The sequence below is a fragment of the Lactuca saligna genome, chromosome 3, assembly GCF_052625555.1.
Source record: "Lactuca saligna cultivar CGN05327 chromosome 3, ASM5262555v1, whole genome shotgun sequence".
Lineage (NCBI taxonomy): Eukaryota > Viridiplantae > Streptophyta > Magnoliopsida > Asterales > Asteraceae > Lactuca > Lactuca saligna.
Window position 1 is genome coordinate 44042689 of NC_136419.1, and position 22833 is coordinate 44065521.

The 22833-nt window shown below is 33.7% G+C and overlaps 1 protein-coding gene and 1 long non-coding RNA gene across 4 annotated transcripts; one reads left to right on the plus strand and one right to left on the minus strand.

Moving 5' to 3' along the window:
• Positions 1-6000: 6000 nt before the first annotated feature.
• Positions 6001-7959, minus strand: LOC145033621 (uncharacterized). The gene is made up of 3 exons (XR_013677629.1): positions 7838-7959; positions 7121-7750; positions 6001-6730 (listed from the first exon to the last, which is right to left on the minus strand). It is a non-coding gene; the product is annotated as an uncharacterized LOC145033621 (long non-coding RNA).
• Positions 7960-8801: 842 nt separating this feature from the next.
• On the plus strand, positions 8802-10754 carry LOC145033622 (WAT1-related protein At5g40230-like). 3 transcript variants are annotated; one of them, XM_078982201.1, is made up of 7 exons: positions 8802-9098; positions 9183-9248; positions 9375-9502; positions 9644-9846; positions 9925-10083; positions 10153-10304; positions 10416-10754. In XM_078982201.1, exons 1-7 carry the CDS (start codon positions 8935-8937, stop codon positions 10555-10557), a joined length of 1014 nt encoding a protein of 337 aa, XP_078838327.1. In that variant the 5' UTR covers positions 8802-8934; the 3' UTR covers positions 10558-10754. The 3 variants fall into 3 exon arrangements, with proteins under 3 accessions (XP_078838327.1, XP_078838328.1, XP_078838326.1); XM_078982202.1 differs by having other exon boundaries at positions 9402-9502; XM_078982200.1 differs by having other exon boundaries at positions 9389-9502; positions 9610-9838; positions 10416-10750.
• Positions 10755-22833: the final 12079 nt, after the last annotated feature.

Here is a 22833-nt window from a genome sequence, read left to right on the forward strand (position 1 = left end):
GTGTATGAATGATAATTAATTTTCTGTTAATAGGAAGATAATTGATTAGCATGAACATCTATTGATTATCAACCTCATATGATATGTGACCACTATATCATATGTCTAGGATTAATGAATATGAAACTAGGATTAATAAGGAAATTAAGTAAATTCATGTGCAAGCTTGTAAGATGACCATCGAACAAGAGGTTAATTAAGAATAATGAATTAATTAGCTATTGCAAGTCTAACTTAACCCGAATAATTAATCTAGTTAATATAATTAAATTAAGCAATTGGCCACTGTTTGAATTAGTTTATTTGCTAAGGATTAGGGTAGTGAACACAAACTTAATCACTTGAATCGGTAACCAACGAAAAAATTAATCCATTGCACTATTACCTTAAAATCAACCATAAAGTTAACCGAGTTGAACTAAACAAAAGTTTCTTTCCCATTATTGAATCTAGTTAATTTGTTCTTTTCTAGTCTTGCATTAGTTTTAGTTAGTAAGTTTCTAGTCTTGTAAAACTAGAGAAAAAAAACCCCTATTTGCTAAAGTAACTTAGATAGAATTAGTTTTTAATTTAATTTGTCGTTCCCTGTGTTCGATACCCTGCTTATTTAGCTATACCACAATTGATAGGTTCACTGCCTTTTGTGTGTTATTTGATAATTAAAGTAGGATTAAAACTAAGTGAGTTTTACACACATCAATATATATATATATATATATATATATATATATATATATATATATATATATATATATATATATATATATATAAGAGAGGGGCCATCTCTTTAAAACGTCTCAAAAATAAGACCCGAAAATTTTATTTTTAATTTAATAAAATCAGTATTTCCAAAACATCATCGGTACAAACCAAATAAAATAAATGTGTCAAACAACTTACCAATCATAGTGAATCACAAAAAGTGGAATGAGGTGGTGTGTGCACTGCAATCATCCTGAGCCCTTCTCCTTGGAACTGGAAGTACCTGAAACATAAACTGAAAACTGTAAGCACGAAGCTTAGTGAGGTTCTAAGATACCACATACCAAATCATATAACACATAACGGGCCCCACCCTAACTCGCATAACAGGACCCGCCCACATACAATTCATACTACATAACAAGTAATATCATACAAAATAATCATCAGTCCCCGCCTAGTAAGCATACAAGTACATACAAATACTATCACACAAACAACGAGTATTCTAACATAACAGATCATAGGTTGGCATTCGTGCCTTCAACCCTCTACATATGGTGAAGAAACTCACCTCAAACTGTTGAATCACACTGCTAGTCCCTAGCTGCTGGTTCGACAAATCCCCGAGCTATCAATATCAAATAACACCCAATTAACAATTGGAGTCAAAATTATATCCTTCAATGCATACTTAGGGTAAAAAGACAATTTTACCCCTTACCTAGTTTGGTCCAAGACTAATGTCCAAACTCTTAATCTAGAAGGCCCAAAAACCAATTATCCATCCAAGGCCTACATATGGCTCGATTTTCAAAATTAGGCCCAAATCCCTACATTGGCCTTACCCTAAGGCCTAACAAATTTTCTTAGCCCAAAATACTTGCATTCAGGTGGCCCAAAAATGCACTAAGCAACTAAGCCCAAATATGAAGCCTAAACTTCCGACGTCCACCAGACTGAGTACACGGGGCGTACCTAGCACGAATGCGTAGTGTACTCACTTGAGGGCTTGTACGCTAATCATGCATACTTATATGCCCAACGTACTCATCCATTTAGCCGAAACTCGATTTAGTCCTTAATCCCTTAAGACATAGCCCTAAAACATAGATCTGACTTCCTTAAGCTAGAATATCTTGTAAAGTTGCTAACTTTACGTTCATGCATGGCTAAATGAAGCTCTTAAGCTTAGAAAGGACTTAACAAGTGACTTAATGCATGCATGTGACCAAAAATCCCATAAAGCTTGCACCTTTATGCTTAAGGAGTCCATAACAAGCTCAGATCTAAAAGAACAATCCCTTAGGACGTCTAAAGTCTTCTATCAACCCAAAAAGGGACTAAAAGCATAACAAAACAAACCATGAAGAGATCTAAACATTTACAAGCCAAGATTAAAACTTCATACCTAAGAAAGCTTGCACAAAAGATGATGATTTTGGATCCAAAACCTTCTCACCAAGTAAGGCAACTTCAAGCTTCTCTACTTCCTTCACAAAGGCAAAAATGGGCACCAAAATCTTCTTAATAGCTTAAGAACACCACAAATAGGCTTAAGGGTGAATTTAGGGTTTTTATGACAATTGAGGCTGGTAAAGAGGCCAACCTTGAGGACTTAAGGCCTTTATATATGGAACAACACCCTAAATTAGGGTTTCAACATATCTCACGTACACCCCGCGTACATACATGTACGCTCAACGTATGTTTTTGGAGTCCCGTCCCAACCTCGCATAAGTACGCTAAGCGTACCAAGTGGTACGCTTCGCTTACTCGCTTTACAGCTTATACGCTACGTGTATTGCCCAAGGACTAATATAACAACAAGGAAATAAAGAGAACATACCAGGATTTAAGTGTTACATACATACACACATACCACACTCTCTCTCTATCTCTATCTCTCAAAGAATGTGGAAACTGGAAAGCCTTGAATCAACCATCATACCCTACATTTTTTGATTGACTTCTTACACACCACCTCCGGCCAACACCATATCTACCACCGCCGCCAGCCACCTTTATACCCACTACCACTAGTAACCAATCTTACACACAAATCTCAAATCTAGGTCTATCGTCTACATCTAAAACACCAAATATGACCGTGAACTGATAGATATGCAATATCAAATTCAAGAAGAGGGAAGGATTGCGATCGATTAGAGAAGGAGGACTGAACTTGGTGTTATTCAGAAAATATAAAAATAGATGAGAGCTCGATCGATTAGAGAAGGAGGACTGAACTTGGGAAGGATTGCGATCGATTTGACCTTTCTTACCCTGATTAAAATCCTTCTACTCCACCACTACCTTTCCCGATCAAACCCACATCCGAAAATCTAGGATCCATTTTCTTTATGATGATGGGGAAATCAAGTTTGTAGGTGGCATATAGATGTGGTGTTTGTCGTGTGATGAAGATCAATTAGTATATGGGTTGAATCATACACGAACCAATACCTTGCCTTTTTCCTTTTGTTTTTTTTTCGTTTTGAGATGTTTGTTTGATATATGAAGACCTTAGATAAGTAAGGGAAGAATTCTAGAGAGAGAAGAATTAGTAGCGAAATCAAGTCCAATGGTGGGGGTTGTGGTGTGTTGGGCTCTATCAAAGGAAAAGAGAAATGTTTGGGGCTCAATTCAGTTTTTGATTGTTAGAGCTAAAGATGTGGTTCACAAAGAAAATGATGAATAGTGGAGCCTTTATCTTCTTCCTCTGATTTATTAGGTATTTGTAAGGAGAGTATATGTTCTAATTTTCAAAACATATGATTCCTTAGTAATGAAATCTCAATCGATTCCTTGATAATGATATCTTATTGTGCCATTTAAGCATCATTAGATCACAAGATTTGTTTTAACATTCACGATTTGCTTTACAGTTTGTAAATCGATTCTACCTCATCTGATGCTGATTCGTTCTTGTTTCTTGTTAGACTAATCTAATACATTGGAATTATATTTTTCTTCATTTTTATCTATACTAGGATTGATTTATCCATGTTCTTATGACTGAATTCAAATTTATATTCTTATTTGACGATCGATCATTACCCTTGAAATCGATTTGGACAATGATTGTGATAATCGATGATGATTCCTGAAATGGATTAAGATTTGTGGAATTTTCTTTTGATAATCGATGCAGGTGAAGATAAATTTGAATGGTGTTGGTATTTGATCTGTAATGATGATGCTGGAATGAGGTTTTATTGTTTCAATAGGGAGAGAGAGAGAGAGAGAGAGAGAGAGAGAGAGAGAGAAGGTGGGGCCTTACTTATTTTATTAATTATTCAAATAAAAAAAATTAGTATTAGATTTAAAAGAAATGAAAGAAAAATGGAAAATAAATACCCCAAGGGTATTACAGTCATTTCACTATTCACAGGGACCAAAAGCACGACGAAACTAGCTCAAAGGACCATGAAGCCAAAAAAATCGATGTTTGGACTAAACCTCAGAAAAAATGCATACCACATGGACCATTTTTGCAATTTTGTCTTATATTGTATGTTTTTATGATTTTTTTATTTGGTGGTCTGGACAACCACCAACCAATTAGAAAAGCCAGACTTAATTAAAAAAAAAAACTATATACAAGGACCATTTATGTTACTTACTTAACGACAAATTCCATAAAGTCACTAAGATTTCGCAAAAAATTGATTTTGACACTGCATGTTTTGTGTCTCAAATTGGATACTCATTTTACCAATTTGTTATAATTCTAATAACTTAACTGGTTAACCAAGTAGTAAGTTGATGTGACATGTTGATGTGTCAATTTTGATAACGTGATATGCTTACATGGCATATGACATGACAATATTTGGTGAGATCATATTCTAGGTGTCAAAATTAAAAAAAAAAAAACTGGAATGTAACGACATTTATGATAGTTATCCGAAATACAATGACTTTTGTGAAGTTTCCATGTATGATCATGTTGATAAATTAAGTATGCTTTAAATTAACCATGTTTTGTTTAACAACTTTAAAAAACCAATAAATATTTTAAAAAAAAAAATATTTATTCTTTATATATTTGGATGCTATGTTAAAGTAAATATTTGATTGGTAAGATAAACATTTTCAAATTTCAACCAAGGGATGGTAAATATGTATAAATAGTATTCAATGATTAAACTAAAAGTTCAAAATAGTTCATTAATCATTAACAACATTATCCAATTTGTAAATGATAATATTTTTAAAATTTGATATGTATTGTGATATATAGTTGAAGACAACCTGTATTTCTACCAACATTAAAGCTACAAGCATTGATGAAAAAAGAATGATTAAGAATCAAGGAAATACATCCGTGAAAAAAGAATGATTAAGAATCAAGGAAATACATCCGAGATCCTGCATTATATTCATATAGTTAAAAAAAATCATCATTTTTTTTCATTATCCTTTTTAGTCCGTCATTTAAAGATTTTGAAGAACCTGATAGAAACTTTGCTAGTGAATGTACATTTTTAGGTTGAGTTCACATCCGATGTGATCTCTACGATATAACTATCTACAAGCTTTGAAACTTTCCTTAATTATTTTAAACTAGTGAAGAATCCCGCGTTGCGGGTGTTGGAATATATTTTTTAGCCTTTTATTAAAAAACAGGAAATAACAACAAACTATACAATGATTTACATACAGTGGCTCTAATTTTTCCTATGTTCCTATAGGAAAAAATAATGTTAAATGTTGATAATTGTAGAAGGTACAAAAATGAATGTCAATTGGTTTCACAAAAGGAAAGTAAAGAATGGAATGGAATTACTCAAGAAACGAATGGAATGGAATTACTCAACATCATTATCAGACATCTTGTAATCCCTGGATCACAAAAAGCCATTGTTTTATTGTTGTAAATGTAAGAAGTAAAACATGTATAAAGACCATTCCTAAAAATTTATAACACGTGAATCTTGTAAAAGTTAATTAGAATGATAAAATTGGACTGAATTATAAAGTTAATACAAACAATAATCCAATGAAACTCCTCGGATATCATCATTCTGTTACATTTGTTGTAAACGCTTTACCCAATCTTCTTATGAAAAATCCATTGAATCTCTTTTATATGTATCTGCGATTCAACGACATACAAATCCATTAGAAAAATAATAAGAGAAAACCCATTGATCAAATTCCCTCTTATTGGAAAAGTAAGAAATAATCACTAAAAAACAAAACTTAGAATTTACCTCAAAAGATTTTGATTTGTAGTCTGTGGAAAAAAACTAAAAACCAAAATACAGGGGCAAATTTTTCCATTTGATTTCGCAAGCCAAAGGGCAAAGACTAGCACATAAACTACCAACTTTGAATCGGATACTCAAAATTTAACCATTCAGCTTAATAAAATCGACTAACCCACAAAGTTACAATACTAAAAAACGGTTTAATCAGTTGTTATTCTAAAAAACAATAAGATTAAAACATAATTATAAATAAAGATTTTGAAAACAGAGGGCTTACTACTGTCGGGACTGCCAAAATTTGACAGTTGATCTTTCTTTGTGATGTAGCCAATGCAGGATACATGTGGAAGCTAACCATGTAACCCACAAACATGACTTAAAGTTCCAACAGAAGAAGCATCGCTTTTATTGACAAAACCCACATCAAAGTAATAACAATCATCAACCTATATAAATTTTATGCAAGTGAACCTGATTTCTAAAAAATAGAATGTTATAAAAGATGTTTTTTTTACTACTACCTAGTGAATAGGTACCAAAGATTCAAGGTTTCAACATTGGGTTGCAACTTACAATACACGTAAGTAATCTATTGGAGAAATTGATTGTTACTTTTCATGTGAATAGGTACCAAAAAAGTTTAACAGAAAAGTAAATTTTCAATCCATAGAGTTTGAAAGAATTAAACATGACTATATTAGCAAAAGAATGGACAAAAAATTAAAATAATGAGCTTACCTTCCAAAGAGGCCAGTTTGCCAAGCGTTAATGTCATCCAAGACTAACGATATGTTGTTATTTAATGAACACACCTGGAAAAAAAATAAAAAGACAAATCATTTTCAATGGAGAAAAAAATAACAACTATAAAGAAGCTTGCATGACATAAAGGTATTACCTTTTAAATGTCTAATATAGAAGTAGCAAATCATAACATAAACACTAATCTTGTTTCAAAAAATAAAACCTAATTGACAGAATCACAATTATAATAAAAACATTAAGATTCGTTTCTATTCTATTAGTGCTCCACATTCATATGAAAACCTTTTGATTCTCAATAGACAACAATCCTTCAATTAGATTGTTTCAAATTTAAGACATAAATTCAAGTCCAATCACTAGTCGACATAATAATCGACCACAGAAAATGCAGTTAACTATGAGTAAACATGAGCTGATAAAAGAAAACTTCAACTTACTTAAGTCTATAAGAAAGTAAGCTTTCGTCAAGATCATTCAAGAATATCTATACATATGAGTTTATGACTGTTCCAGGAGATCCATTAAACCCAAATAAATTTCTTCAAAAAGACCTAAAATGAAAGAGTGAGAAAAAAAAAAACAATAGAAAAGCATATAATGAGAAAAATTCTATAAATGGTATTCGTCTTTACTTCCAAGATATCAAATTTTTTCTTATCCTTCCTCAATCTGAAATAGAATAAAGATTCTTTAAAAAGGTTTCGGGTTTAATTGACGGTGACATAAATGGAACCTGAAAGCTGAAACGTGAAAGAGGTCTTGGACTTGAATCAAAGTGATAGAGATAGATCGAACTGTAGATGCGTTGCTGCTAGGGTTTATGAGAATGAGCTGTTTGCTCAATTGGCGTCGCCATTCATCGGGTTGATTTGAGAGAGGAAAAGAAATGAAGAAAATGAGAAAAATCGGGTGTTCTCTACAAAAGGAATCGGCAACCGACGTCAATTTGGATCCACCGTTCTTCCTCCAATCTCTCCTGACGGGAAAATAAAATATGAAACAGTAAGACGTCACCATTACTTCCACTGTCGATGAGTTTAGGCATTTCTTTGGTAGCGATGGTTTTCCTGTTAACCAATTGACAAGAAGAAGCATTAGGTGGTGGGGTGAGAGAAGCAAATAAAAAGTGGAGGAACGACTACCGCAGAGTGAACCTGAATCACTTCTTTGCTGATCACTTCGTCGCCCCTTACAAATCCATCCGCCCGATGACATACAAAATGCAAGGACTAATAGGTGAGGCAGTGATTATCCACATAGGAGACAGAAATGGCAAGCTCCAAAACGGGGCAAAACCCGGGGACTATTATACCAGTGGGAACCATCCAGAATGAAAAAGAGAGAAATAGATAAAAAGGAACGCGGTGAGCAATTGAGAAAGAAACGTGGAAGAATAAGAAGCTGAGTAGGCAGTAACAGTAGACGTAGCTGTGACATATGTAATGCATTATAGAGATTAAAAATTGATAAAAAAAAAAAAAAAAAAAATTAGCCAATGAGAAAAAGTACTATTTGCCTGGATTTTTAAAATTAGTATGTATATATAATTACTAATTTTTTTTTTTCAAAATTTATAGAAAAAATGATAATTCTTTCAACAAAATTTGTATTATACAACGTATCGGAATCAATATAATGATCATTGATTTATTAAACATAAATATTTTTTGATTTTGTAGACGTTAAACAAAACACAAAATAATTTAAAGCATAATTATTTTATCGATATAATCATTCATAAAAACGTTACAATACTTAATATATATTGGATAAATATCATAAAAGTTATTAGATTTTATCAACTTCATAAAATTTGCTATATTTTGGACAACTATCACAAAAAGACACTATATTTTATATTTTATTTTCAATTTCACACATCATGACATATTAACATACCACAAGGACATTAACAATTTAAATCAGCTGACAATCTGATTGATCGGTTAATTAACGAATGTATGAAATTAAAAAAAAAAAATACAATATAAAATGAATTTTTTTTATGAATGGTTTTTGTGGAATATGCCAAAAGACTCCCAACTTTAAACGAACGTGACCATTTCAGTAATTTATTCATTATTTTATAATTTATAAAGAGTCACCGGATCACGAGAACACCAACTAGGCAACTAACGTCAATGATTTTTTTTTAAGGTGAACGGGAAGGCGCCATTTTCATTGATCGGCATTCGACAGGACGACAACAAAGATACCCCGTTGACTACCGCCGGCAGAGGCGGAGAGAGAGATGAAGGAATACGTGGGCATGGTGGCAGCACAGATCGCCCAAGTGCTGCTGATTATAGTAAGCAAGTACGCCATTGCTGATGGCATGTCCAACTACTCCTTCATTTTCTACTCCAACGCCCTCTCTTCACTCATCCTTCTTCCCTTTTCTCTCATCTTCCACAGGTAAATTAGGTCAATCTCCTCAAATTTTCACTTCATAGGACTACCTTGATTCGCATTTTAATAAGTTTCTATGGTTGGTTGCAGATCGGCCAATCGTCCTCCACTTACCATCATCGTCATCTGTGGATTTTTCATTATTGGCGTACTAGGGTATGTAATCTGTAACCATACATTTTAACGTGAAATTTGTGGTGTTCTTTGTGTATTCCTTCCGTTTGTATTCATTATTTGACCTGATGTTGCTCGAATTCCAGTCTGATCGACAAACACTGACAGGTTAATTTTTGAAGTTTCTTCGCACAGGTATTTGGGTATTCTGGTATCACATTATCCTCTGCTACTCTTGCAACGACATTGCTCAATCTCACCCCAGGTTTTACATTCCTACTCGCCATCTTATTTAGGTAAAAACTCTCTTAATGCTATCTAGTTTAGTTTCCCCATGATTTACTGATCTTAACTTAATGAAACAAAACATCGAGTCTCATTCAATTCAGATTGATGGTTTTAGGATGGAAGCATTTGACTTAAGCTTAACCACACAGGCAAAGTTCATCGGCACTGTAGTGTCAATCGCAGGAGCTATCATCATAACTCTTTACAAAGGCCCTTCGATTCTATCATCTTCTTTAAAATCAGAAATCTCTCAGCATCTTCTTGTGAAACCATCAGATTGGGTACTCGGTGGCATCTTTATAGCAATCACCTCCATACTTTCTTCAATGTGTTTCATTGGACAGGTGAAATGGTACACAAAAAGCTGATAACATTTGGATTATAACTCAATTCTTTTTCTAACTTTTTTCTGTTTTGCCAATGAATTCAGGCAACTGTTTTAAAGAAATACCCTGCAGAAGTGATTGTAATGTTCTCTTACTGCAGTGTCTACACCATCTTATCAGCTCTAGCTTCTTTCATTGTGGGAGATGATCGGAGTTCTTATAGTTTAAGGCCTAAGAAGAGGCTGCTTTTTGTCCTCTACTCGGTATTTTTTTTTTTTTTGCTAGATTATTGATTTTGTCAAACACTTTTTGAACTGAAAGGAAACAAACAGGGGATTTTTGGGTCAGCTTTTCAATTTACAGTTCAAGCATGGTGTCTAAAAAGGAGAGGTCCAGTTTTTATTACTATGTTTCATCCAATTGGAATTGTGATCTCAACTTTCATTGGTGTCATTTTCTTAGGTGATGGTGTCTATCTTGGAAGGTGAAAATCTTTTCAATTTCATCCGCTTAGTTTATTGTTTATCCTATTTCACATCACTACATTTTGTGTATCTAAATTGTCATTGACTCATTCGCATTGTACTTTGTGCAGTTTGTTGGGATCAGTAGTTGTTGTTATTGGGTTTTATTCTGTTATGTGGGGAAAAGCTAAAGAAAAAATTGTGGTGTTTCGTAATGAAGAAGCACCTCTTTTGCAAGATGTTGAGGAGCAGATTACATCTCTCTCACCATGATACTCAATCTCTTAACATGAATTATATCATTGTTTTTTTGAAAGGAAAACAATTTTTTTTTTTTCGTTTGAAGTGATGTATGTACAAAGTGGGTGAATGGGTGTCTATGGGATTAAGGTTTTAAACAATATAATAGCAAAAAAAAATAAAAAATAAAGATAAATAAAAACAGAGGGGTAAATTATGTTATTTTACAAGCATTATAGGGTGTTGCTGGAGTCTCACAGTGCAAAGATTTTTGAAACTTAAGGACCTACAATGCAACAAATTCCTCATAAAGACCATCTACAATACTTTTGATAAACCACAAGGACTATTTGTGTTTTTCTGTCCAAAATTAAACTCGTACGAACTTCAAACTTGGTTATACACGTCAATCCAGCAAATATATTTATTATTTTCCATTACTAACTTTTCAAAAAAATTAAATAAATACGACTTCATTTAGCCCTGATCGATATATATAGTAAATCAGAGCTTCACCTTACTTGTGGAAGATCAAGTTGATGATAATATTTTTTTTTAAATCAAAATCTCTTAGATGGTATGTAATACTCTATAAAAATCTCAGGTTGATCATTGATGCACTAATTAATCAATCTGAGCAATTGGTTGAGAGAAAATACAAGTCTTATGTTCTTTGTGCTTTTTTATTTTTGAGCACAAAGTGCTCGACGTAAATCCTTAATGAAAAATGTAGTCAATAAACTGTTTCGTTCTTTGTGCTTTTTTATTTTTGAGCACAAAGTGCTCGACGTAAATCCTTAATGAAAAATGTAGTCAATAAACTGTTTCTAATTGGTAAAGTGTACCATCATCCTCTTCTTCTGATGGTCTACCCCAGAAACCATTATAAATTAAATATTTATCTGTACATACATATAAAAGGTGTTTGAATGTGCCGTTTGGAAGTAATTGTGAAATTGGATAATTATAATCCCATAACACATCTGTTATAGAGTGATTATTTGATGTTTGATAACTATAATACAATGTTGATAGTGCTTAGAAAGTTGTAATAACCACTTTTGATGGTGTAGATCGAGTGCAAATTCTGATTATCCATGGAATTAATAGACACATGTTATTTTATTCTACCATTTGATAGTTAGGTTTGTTGCAGCTGCAATGAAATTGATCATTTAAAACTGAAACAATGAATTTGATCATTTAAAACTGAAATTTTGACCATTTGATGATTAGGTTAATTGCAGGCAGTATCAAAGTTATCGTGTGTAATTGTTGAGAACTGAATTAATATTTGACCTCTGATTGATAAATCCTTTTTTACTGAACACATTAACTCATAATTTCTAGGGAAATTAAGGGTGCGTTTAGTTGTGAAAAAATGGACTGTTTTCCGGAAAAATTTTCCAAGAAAAATGATAATTTTGAAAATGCGTTTAGTTCGTCTATTTCCTTTTCCGTTTTCTAAAATTACAAAGAAGTTGAAAAATTTTGGAAAACTGATAATCATTGTTTTCCATATTTTTCTAATTCCAAAATTTTTCTATAAACACACACCAACTCCACCCCATCCACCTCTACCTACCCCCCCACACCCACCCACACACACACACACCCATCCGCACACACACCCACAAACACACACACACATACATATCCACTCACACATACACACACCAACCCAAACACACCCACCCACAAACACACACACACCCATACATACCCACACACACACACACACCCCAACCCGCACACACACACACACACACCCCAACCCACACACATACACATACATACCCACCCACAAACACACACACATACATACCCCCCCCCCCCCCCCACACCCCCCACACCCCCCCCCCCCCACACACACACACCCACACCCACCCACCCGCGCGCACACACACACACCAACTTCCCCCCCCCCCCCCCCACACACACACACACACACCCACCCACCCACAAACACACACACACATACACATACATACCCATCCACACACACCCACCCGCACACACACACACATACCAACCCACAAACGCACACACACATACATACCCACCCATACACACACACCAACCCCCCCCCCCCCCCCCCCCCCACACACACACACACACACACACACACATACATACTCACCCACACCCACCCACAAACACACACACACACATACATACATAGCCCCACAAACACACACACACACCCCCAATCACCCAACACCATCACGACAATCACCGACCTACCATCACCACCACCACCACCACTAACCCGTCACTAGCACTACCACCACCGCTGCCGCCTGTCATCACCACCACTAACACAATTGCCGCCGCCACCACCATCGCCTGTCATCACCACCACCGTCGCCGACCCACTACCGTCACCGCCCCCACTCACACCTTACCACCGCTACCGTTTTTTAAAAATGAAAACTGATAGAAAAATACACATCTAAACATGTTTTCTAATTTTCTAAAACTGAAAATGAAAAATAAATAAGTTTAACTAAACACGTTTTCTAAATTTTTCAATGAAAAATGAAAACGGAAAACGAAAATCGAAAAGGGAAAACAAAAAATGGAAAATGAAAACTATTTTTCCGTAACTAAACGCAGCCTAAGGGTGCGTTTAGTTGCGGAAAAGTGGACCGTTTTCCGGAAAATTTTTCCAAGAAAAATGAGAATTTTGAAAACGCGTTTAGTTCGTTTATTTTTCTAAATTTTTCACGGAAAATGAAATTTTTCCGTTTTCTAAAATTACAAAGAAGTTGGAAAATTTTGGAAAACTGATAATCATTGTTTTCCATATTTTTCTAATTCCAAAATTTTTCTATAAACACACACCCATTTCATCCCATCCACTTCTACCTACCCCCACCTTAACACCCCCCACCCACATACACATACATACCCATCCACACACACACACACTCGCACACCAACCCACAAACACACACACACATACATACCCACTCACACACACATACACCCCAACCCCCCCACACACACATACATACCCACCCACACACACACACCAACCCACACACACACACACACCCACAAACACACACACTTACACATATATACCCACACACACACCCACCTGCACACACACACACCCACCCGCACACACACACACACACTAACCCACACACACACCCACAAACACACACATATACATACCCATCCACACACACACCCACCAACATACACACATACACACCAACCCCCCCCCCCACACACCCACCCACAAACACACACACTTACACATACATACCCACCCACCCACACACAACCACCCACAAACACACACACACAACCACCCACAAACACACACACACATACATACCCACCCACCCACAAACACACATACACATACACATACATACACACCCACCCGCCCACAAACACACACCCACACACACACCAACCCACAAACACACACACACATACATACCCACCCATACACACACACCCGCACACACACACACCAGCCCACACACACACATACATACCCACACACCCCCACACACCCCCACCCCCACCCTCACAGACCCACACACACACAAACCTACACCTACCCCCACAAACACACATACACACACAAACACACACTCACACCCCCACCCACCCACCAACACCACCACAACAATCACCAACCTACCATCACCACCACCACCACTAACTCGTCACTAGCACCACCACTGACAAAATTGACGCCGCCACCACCATCGCCTGTCATCACCACCACTGCCGCCGACCCGCTACCGTCACCGCCCCCACCCACACCCTACTACCACTACCGTTTTTTAAAAATGAAAACCGATAGAAAAATAGACATCTAAACACGTTTTCTAATTTTCTAAAACTGAAAATGAAAAATGAATAAGTTTAACTAAACGCGTTCTCTAAATTTTTCAATGAAAAATGAAAACGGAAAATGAAAATTGAAAAGGGAAAACAAAAAACGGAAAATGAAAATTGTTTTTCCGTAACTAAACGCCACTTAAGTTTTTTTTAGAACGCCGGCGATATATTAAAGAAAAAAGAAAATTAGCAAGACGCTAGAACAAGGAATTACAAGAAATAGTTTCGCAAAGGAGAACAACACCATTGATGCTAATCAATGTTCTCAAAATTAGACCTATTCTTAATCTAATTAAAAGTGAAGCTTTGAATGTCATCCGTCTTCTTTAAGGGGTTCAATCAAACTTTCTTGAAAATGAGCCAATCTCTAGTCTTCCATATAAGCCACAGAGTTGTGTAGACCAACGAAAGCCTAAGGAGGGAACACCTTTTGTTACGAAGAGGAGAATTGAGCAGCAAGAGAAGATCACTTACATTGACCGGAATATAGGAAAAGATAAACGACCACGAAACCAACCAAATTCAAAGCAACTTGGACTTCCCTCCTAATAAGATTCGATGAAAGAGAAATCTTGTTCCAAGAAACCGCCAAACAAAACAATTAACTTTTAACGGGATCCACCGAACCCAAGCAAACTCGAATCAATAACACATGAATCAACGTGAGCCACCAAACTCCTCAAAGACTTGACTGAGAAATTGCCTTGTTTACCCCTAAGCCATTGCCATCTGTCTTCACCTTTGGAAAATGAAAAGCATCAATGGAGATAAGGAAAGCTTCAAATTGGATCGTTTCTCCACCTCTTCTTAAATCACGACTCCATTGCCCAATAAACTGGGAACTCAAATCATCTCCAATTTTGACCCTCTCGATAATACTACAATTTTCATTTTGATCAACCGAATACAAATTAGGATATTTATCTTTAAAAGGCAAAGAATCACACCAAACATCCTTCCAAAAAGGGTATCATTACCAATCAAGTAATCTAACCACTTTTTAACATGTATTTGAAGAATATAATCATTTTTTTAGAAAAAATAACCCCTTATTATTGAATAGGGATTCCGGACCAAGAAAAAACACTTAGTCCTTTGAACTTTAACCCTACTGTTTATCCGCTATTATTTGATATTAATGTAGTTTATAGATATTTTGATGGTTCTTTGATGTGAAATGAATTTTAATTTTGTTAATGTCAAAATTCAGTTGTTGAAGCGAAAACAACAAAATGGCGAGACAACAAAAATGTTACAAGATGAAAGTTTATTTCATAAGTGGTCCGAGTTGCGGTTGCATCGTGGAATATATGAGTGTTTTTTTTACTTATTCAGAAAGAACAACTTGATAGTATTCACTTATTTGAATGACCATAAATTTCACAACTTTTTTCATATGTTGATATATTTTTGGGTGTAGCAAGACATTTAGTTTCATAGTTACCACAATCTATTCAATAACTTAAGTTTTGCCTTTTGCACATATAAATAACTCCCGCCCCATTGTGTGGGGTATATCTTCTAGTTTTCAATGAAAATTAAAACTACACTTACTCATTTTTTAAAAAAATTTCCAATAAAACTGAAAACAAGTTTCCAAAACCAAATACAACCCAAACTCCATATACCTATCAAATATTTCTCATTAGAACATTGAAATATAATATAAATAAATATTATAATTATAAATAATTAATAAAACAATATTGCAAAACCAAATACAACCCACACTCCATATACCTATCAAATATTTCTCATTAGAACATTGAAATATAATATAAATAAATATTATAATTATAAATAATTAATAAAACAATATTTTAAAATATTTGATTTTTCCTCTAATTATATATATATATATATATATATATATATATATATATATATATATATATATATAATTTTTAGTAAATCATATTATTTTCAATTTTCTCTGCTAATTAACGAAAGTAAGTTTCTCTTTGTAATTCCCCTCCCAAAAAGTTGGTTTACTTTTCATTTCTCTTCTAATAGAATTTCATTTATATTGTTTTCATCTTAGAAAATTTCATCTAAACTTAACTCTTCTTAAAAATTTCAATTGAATTTAAACCGTCCAACTGGCCTCTCCTCTTGTTTCACCTCAGGATGCATTTACATATTTACATAACATCGATCAATGTTGAACTAATTTCACATTACATTATCATCATCAATTGGTTTTTCATCCATTTAAGTTATTATGAATCACAACAAAAATGAAGATGTTAAGCATAATATCGACATGATCAAGACCACCATACTAAATCAGACAACCAATATGATTTCGGGAGCATTTATAATGTTGAAGACAATAATGGTAAACATACTAATCACACTCACATGATTGCTTCCAAACCTATTGCTAATACGTGATCAGTCAATGCTCAACTTCATAGTGTACAAGGCTGACAATTTCATGACCATACTCTTTATCACTCTCTTATTGGGGAATTTTAGTATCTTAATATTACTTGCCCCAACCTTTCCTTTTTAGTGAACCTTGTTAGTCCATTTATCCAATAACCTATTGATTCACAATTCTTGGTTGTTAAAATGCATTCTTCGTTATGATAAGCGTATGATTCATTATGGCTTTAGATTTACCTATTCCGCTATCTGCACAACAATTTTATATTACTCTAATTTTATTTGGCTCATTACCTAGAGACTCGACGTTCCACCTATAGTTATGTCATCTATAACCTTATTTATGTTTGTGCCAAAAAAACACGCCATTGTCTCTTCCAACTGTGAGCGTGAATATCAAGCCCTTGCTAATATTGCCTCTAAGGTGTCTTGGGTTGTTCATCTTCTACGAGATATGCATGTAAAGTTACATATCTCTCCTATGTTGTTTTATGATAACAAAAGCACTATCTTTCTGTCCCAAAATCCAGTGTCATACACATTGATATATATATATATATATATATATATATATATATATATATAATCTTTTTGTGTCATGTGTAACATCTATTTCCTGGGCTTTTTTTTTGAACTACGATCTATTACCAAGTATGATTTTTTATCAAATTAAGTTGTTTTGTGGTCGAGAATTTGGGGGGTTTTTGCAATTTTACCGATGCAAGTTATAGGCTTTGCGATAATAGTCACGTCATAAGTAGCGACTCGACTTTGGGGAGTCACGACGCATGGCTACCAGGGTCCAAAACTCCAAGTCTATGATTTTGGACCCTATTTAAGGAACATGATGTTTATGGTTTACTCTATCTTTTGGCCTCCATCCTTAGATAGTGAAACCTAAACCCCCTTTGAGTGTGTTGAGAGACCTTGAGCCTTGATAGGGTTGTTAGTGATGAAAAGAAGCATTTAGTGTCATTCGGGGTATCAAGGAGTCAATTTCAATGAAGAACCAACCTTCCATATTGATTCTGGTCCTCTATAAGTGATCAAGATCCTTACTTTATGTGTTTTCACGCTAAGATCTAGGATGCATATGTGTTATTGGTCTCTTTGGTCCCTTATGCTAGAAGCTTTTGGAGTTTGGAGAACTCCAAAGCAGTAGACTTGTCATTCATGGACTTATGGACATTTTAGGAACTTTTTAATGCATGTTTGAGGCTCGTTTAGAGCCATGTAAGGAATCAAGTCATTTGAAACTCACTTTGAGTTAGGGTTAGAGTTTGTGAATAATTGAGCCTTGGATCTGGATAAAGTTGGAAGCTTTATCCATTATAATCCTTCAAAGATCCAGATCTAAAGTTTTAGGCTTTAGACTTAAGAGATTATGAGCTTAATGGGAGATTGGTGTTTTAATCAAAATTAGCGACGTGGCCCTTATGGTGTCGTGGCTATTTTGTCATTTAGCGTTAGCGACGTGAACAAAAGATAGGTTGCGACGCGTTGATAGTCGACTTTTTGACTAATTTGACTTTTGGTCAAACTTTAAGGAAATGAGCTATAGTCTGAGGTCTGTTCAATTTAGGTAGTTCGTGTAGCTGATTATTTGTGGAAGCTTGCTGGTGTGTCTGTTTCAACTCTTCAGATTCAACTGAGTTATCTCATTATACTATGCGTTGCACTATATATCAGTTGCAGGATATGATGTAGATATATTGTAGTATGTTGATTATGCGAGTAGGCTAGTATAGTCTTTTGCATATGGATTGCTTGATTGTATGATATGTTGATATATCATTTGGGTGTTCATTTGGATGTATCGGTTCGATCCGATCCAATCAAGTGAATCTAAATGGATTTTGGTTATTAAAACATCGATCTAAATAGTCCAAAATAAAAGTAAATCCGATTCGATCTAACCAAATTACAATTCAGTTGGATTGGTTTTTATAATTCGGTTTTCAAGAACGAAACATTTAGAACATATATAATTTGAAAACGTCATAAAAGAAACAAAATCATATTATTTAATTTAGAATTATAATTTATAAACAACTAATAAGAAAAATATATTCTAATTTAATATTTTATAGATAAAAAAACCTATAATAAAAATAAGGGTTTTTTATAAAGTGAAAATTTTTAATCTATCTGAAAAATAAATAATAAATTATAATTCGTTTTTCTGGACTATTTGGTTCTTACTTTTCAAAATCAAAATCAATTCCAAATCCAAAATAGCAATTTGGTTTAATCGAAAACCAATCCAAAAGTTTGAATATTCGAACCAAATAATCCAATACAAATTGTCCAATTGTCTAATTCGGTTGTATCCAAATAGTGAACAATTCTAGTTGATGACGGAGCAACACTAGAACAGGGAGTCACTATAGATGACAAAACGACATTGGAGCTATGAGTCGTTTCTAATGACCAAGCGATATTAGAGCTGTGAGTTATTGTTGATTAGGTGGATTGAATCTGGAGCCGAGAATCTTTGTTTGTATGCATTGTAAGTGTATTGAACTAAGTAATATCTTGAAGAATTCACTAATTTTTGTACTTACAACTGTTGATTAAATATTTTTTAGGTGGTTTCACTGATAATGAAAAGAGCTCAACTTAACTATATTGCACACACATCTACGATGATTTATGTATGATTTAAATTTCTGCAGTTTTATGATAATTCTGATACAATTTTTATGGTATGGTTTTGGAGGTGATGAAACAAATTGATACTTTGGCTTTTATGAAACTGGTTTGATGTTTTATTCTATTTTTAAAATGTAAAATTAGGGTCGTAATTTGGGTCATTACACATTTACACGCTGACAAATTGCTTCTGACAAACTCAATGTTCAATTTGTTCTGTCTCTCCTACACCTTGCCGACTTCTTTACCAAAGGCTTGGCTCGTTCATCGTTCTTGTTCTTTTGATCAAAGCTCTCAAAACCTAACACTTCACCTTGAGGGGATGTTAGCCCATTTACTTTTTATCTTGAGGAGAGATGTTAGCCCATATACTTTGTTTATATCCACGCATCTCTAGTTTTGGGCTTTTGTATACTTTCTGGTGATATGCAATCACCGAAGCAAGTGTGCTATTCTCTAAATTATCATATGTATAAAGTCGATAATAATGAAAGAGAAGATAAAAGGGACCAGAAAAAATAATGACAAAGAAAGGCTTTATTTATAGCCTTGTACAACGTATCAGAAAATCCCAAAACTCATAAATAAAATGAAATAATATCATAGAATTATTAATTTTGAAATAATCAACTACCCAAACAATAGAAATTCCTCTATGCAACCATAGTTTTGGAAATTGCCTTAACAAAAATAATCATGATGTAAACAACAATAGTTATGTCAAAGTGCCGCATTAAAAAAGTTACAATAATAGAATTCGGATCATACTCCGACTGTTAATTGTTAGAAGGGTTATATGATTCCATTACAAATTGCTCAACTCAACTGAAATATGACGTGGGTTTTCTCATGACGATGAATTCATATTTATTTTTTAGGTTGTTTGCTGTTTAAAAAAATAAAATAAAATTCTCTACTATGGTTTCGTGTTATCAATTTTGCTTATATGATACAACGAATTAATTAAGATGGGGAATGCTCTTTTTTTTGTATGAGAAATTAACTAAATTGGCAAGGTGTTTCAATTACTGGAGAAAATATGTTATTGGTATATTTTAATTTTGACAACATTTAATTGAAAAGTTTGATGGCCCTGTAGTTTCATTCTATAAACATGATATAATAAATCAATTCGACGTGAATGATGCAAAATTTGACCACATTTTTTCTAGAGCCAAGCACCATATGATTTTATTGACTCATTATGATTACATTTAAAAAAAGCCTATTATTTATCTTATGATACCTATAAGATCAATGACCAGATCTTGTGATAATTCTAATGAAATGGTATAAGATTCCTCAATATGCCATTTATAATAATTCTCCCCCACTACCAAGTATATTATATACAAATGAAAGAAAAAGAGCCAAAATCTGATTATTATGCATACATTAAATTATTTCAAAACTCAAAAACCAATAGTTTTCTTTTCCCAAATAAATTGTACTTCTAGTTGAAGGCCATTTTTTTTTTTGGGGAAGTTTTGGATAATTACTTTACATTTTAGTCTTTTTTAAATCAAATTTAGAGCTTATCCACTAGACCACTACAAAAGGCAACAAATCGGGTTTGTTTAGTGAAATAGTACGCTTAGCATGGGTTGACCATTCCACTTCTTTGACTTCATAATAAAGAAAATTACAAATCGTAATCATCAATTTTATTATTAAAATTAAATAATATATATTTCATACTTTTAAACCACACTCTATTATATTTTATATTGTTTCGATTGGATAATTTTATTTATATTATTTATCATATGAAACTCCACCGCCTTTCGGAGGTTTGATTTCCTACCATGATCGGCATTAATTAAAAGGTAAACTTTTTGAACGACAACAAAGAAGTTCCGTTTTTGTAAGTTCAAAAGTTTAACTTGAAGGTTGGTAAAGAGACAAAGAGAATTAAGATCGATCTTTAACATCATAAAATTCACAAACTTTTGTTGAAATGAAATCATGAACCATGAAGCTCCTCATTAAGATATCAAGAGATTCATTCATCGTGCCAGAAAACTAGTTCTAGAACAAATATCAATAGTTGCAATGTGTTTTGTTTATTCATAGGAAACTTCATACTAACTTCACAAACATGATCAAGAAGATCACCATGTACTTTGTACTTATTATTCCCTAATTATTTATCCTTATACATGCTTCTTTTATTAAAAAATAATGGTTCAAATAAAATAAACCCAATATTTTATATTGTCAATTGTGATTTGTTCTAAGCCTATGGTGAAAGAAACAAAACTCATTTAATAACAATAGACAAGAAACCTACTCCCAGGAGGACCATGTCTCTTCAATGCTCCTTTCTTTTGGCAACAAGAGTTTAGAATGTTTTTGAAAGAGACAAACAAAACCTAACTTTTGTTGTCCCCACAAAGGCATCTAACAATTTCAATGTTATGCATTTTACATATAATATGACTCAAGAGATACAAGTATTATATATGTAAAACTACCGATTTTTTTTATTTACATTAGCATCGAAATACAAAATCGTTGTACAAGTAATCAAGGCAAAAAAAAAAAAAAAAAAAAAAAAAAAAAAAAAAGTTAATTGACCTATGCTCACAAGAGCTAGATTTCTCTTATATTATTCAACTATTTCAAAAGTGATGCACATAAAATCTAGCTATGTATACTTATAACCGAAAACTCTAGCGACTAGTGTGTCGGATCCATATAAAATAAAATCCGAAATAACAATGTATGGCTCCGGGACTAATGGTCATCGGCCTTCCTCAAACACTTATCCATTTAAATTAGTCATTCATGTTTTTTAGTTTGTTTTGAGTTAGCTTATTCGTTAAAATCATCAAATTCCAAATCACACTCTAATAAGAAAAAACTATTTATTTCTTAAAATTTTGTAAAAATATGAAACTGAATTCACTTTTGCTAAGAATCTCCATCATTGTAGGCTTATTTAGCGCCCATGAAGGTGCACGTTTAAAAGTACGTGTAGACTCCGTTAAATCATTTGCCGTTTAAAAAAAAACAAAATAGAGCATTACTTTTCTTGAGATTAACTAAAACATTATTAAGGGCATCATTTAATAAGATTTTTTTTTGTGTTCTTTAAATTTTTGTTTATCCATATTTGAATGTAGTTAATTCAAGCGGCGGATTCAAAAAAAAAAAAAAGTCATGGGTTGCATAAATTTTTTAAAGGTTGCATTACTAAAAAAATTTATTTCTGAAGCCAGTTTTCGTTACAAAATCGTCAACAAACCAAAAATTGTACACTAAATTCACAATTGTCAGACTTTGTGATGGATTGTCAACGAATTCATGACAAATTTCCACCGGATTTGTGACGGACTTTGATGAATTTATACTAAATTTACACTTCACAGAAAAATTTGAGGGATATATAGTCTGAAAGTA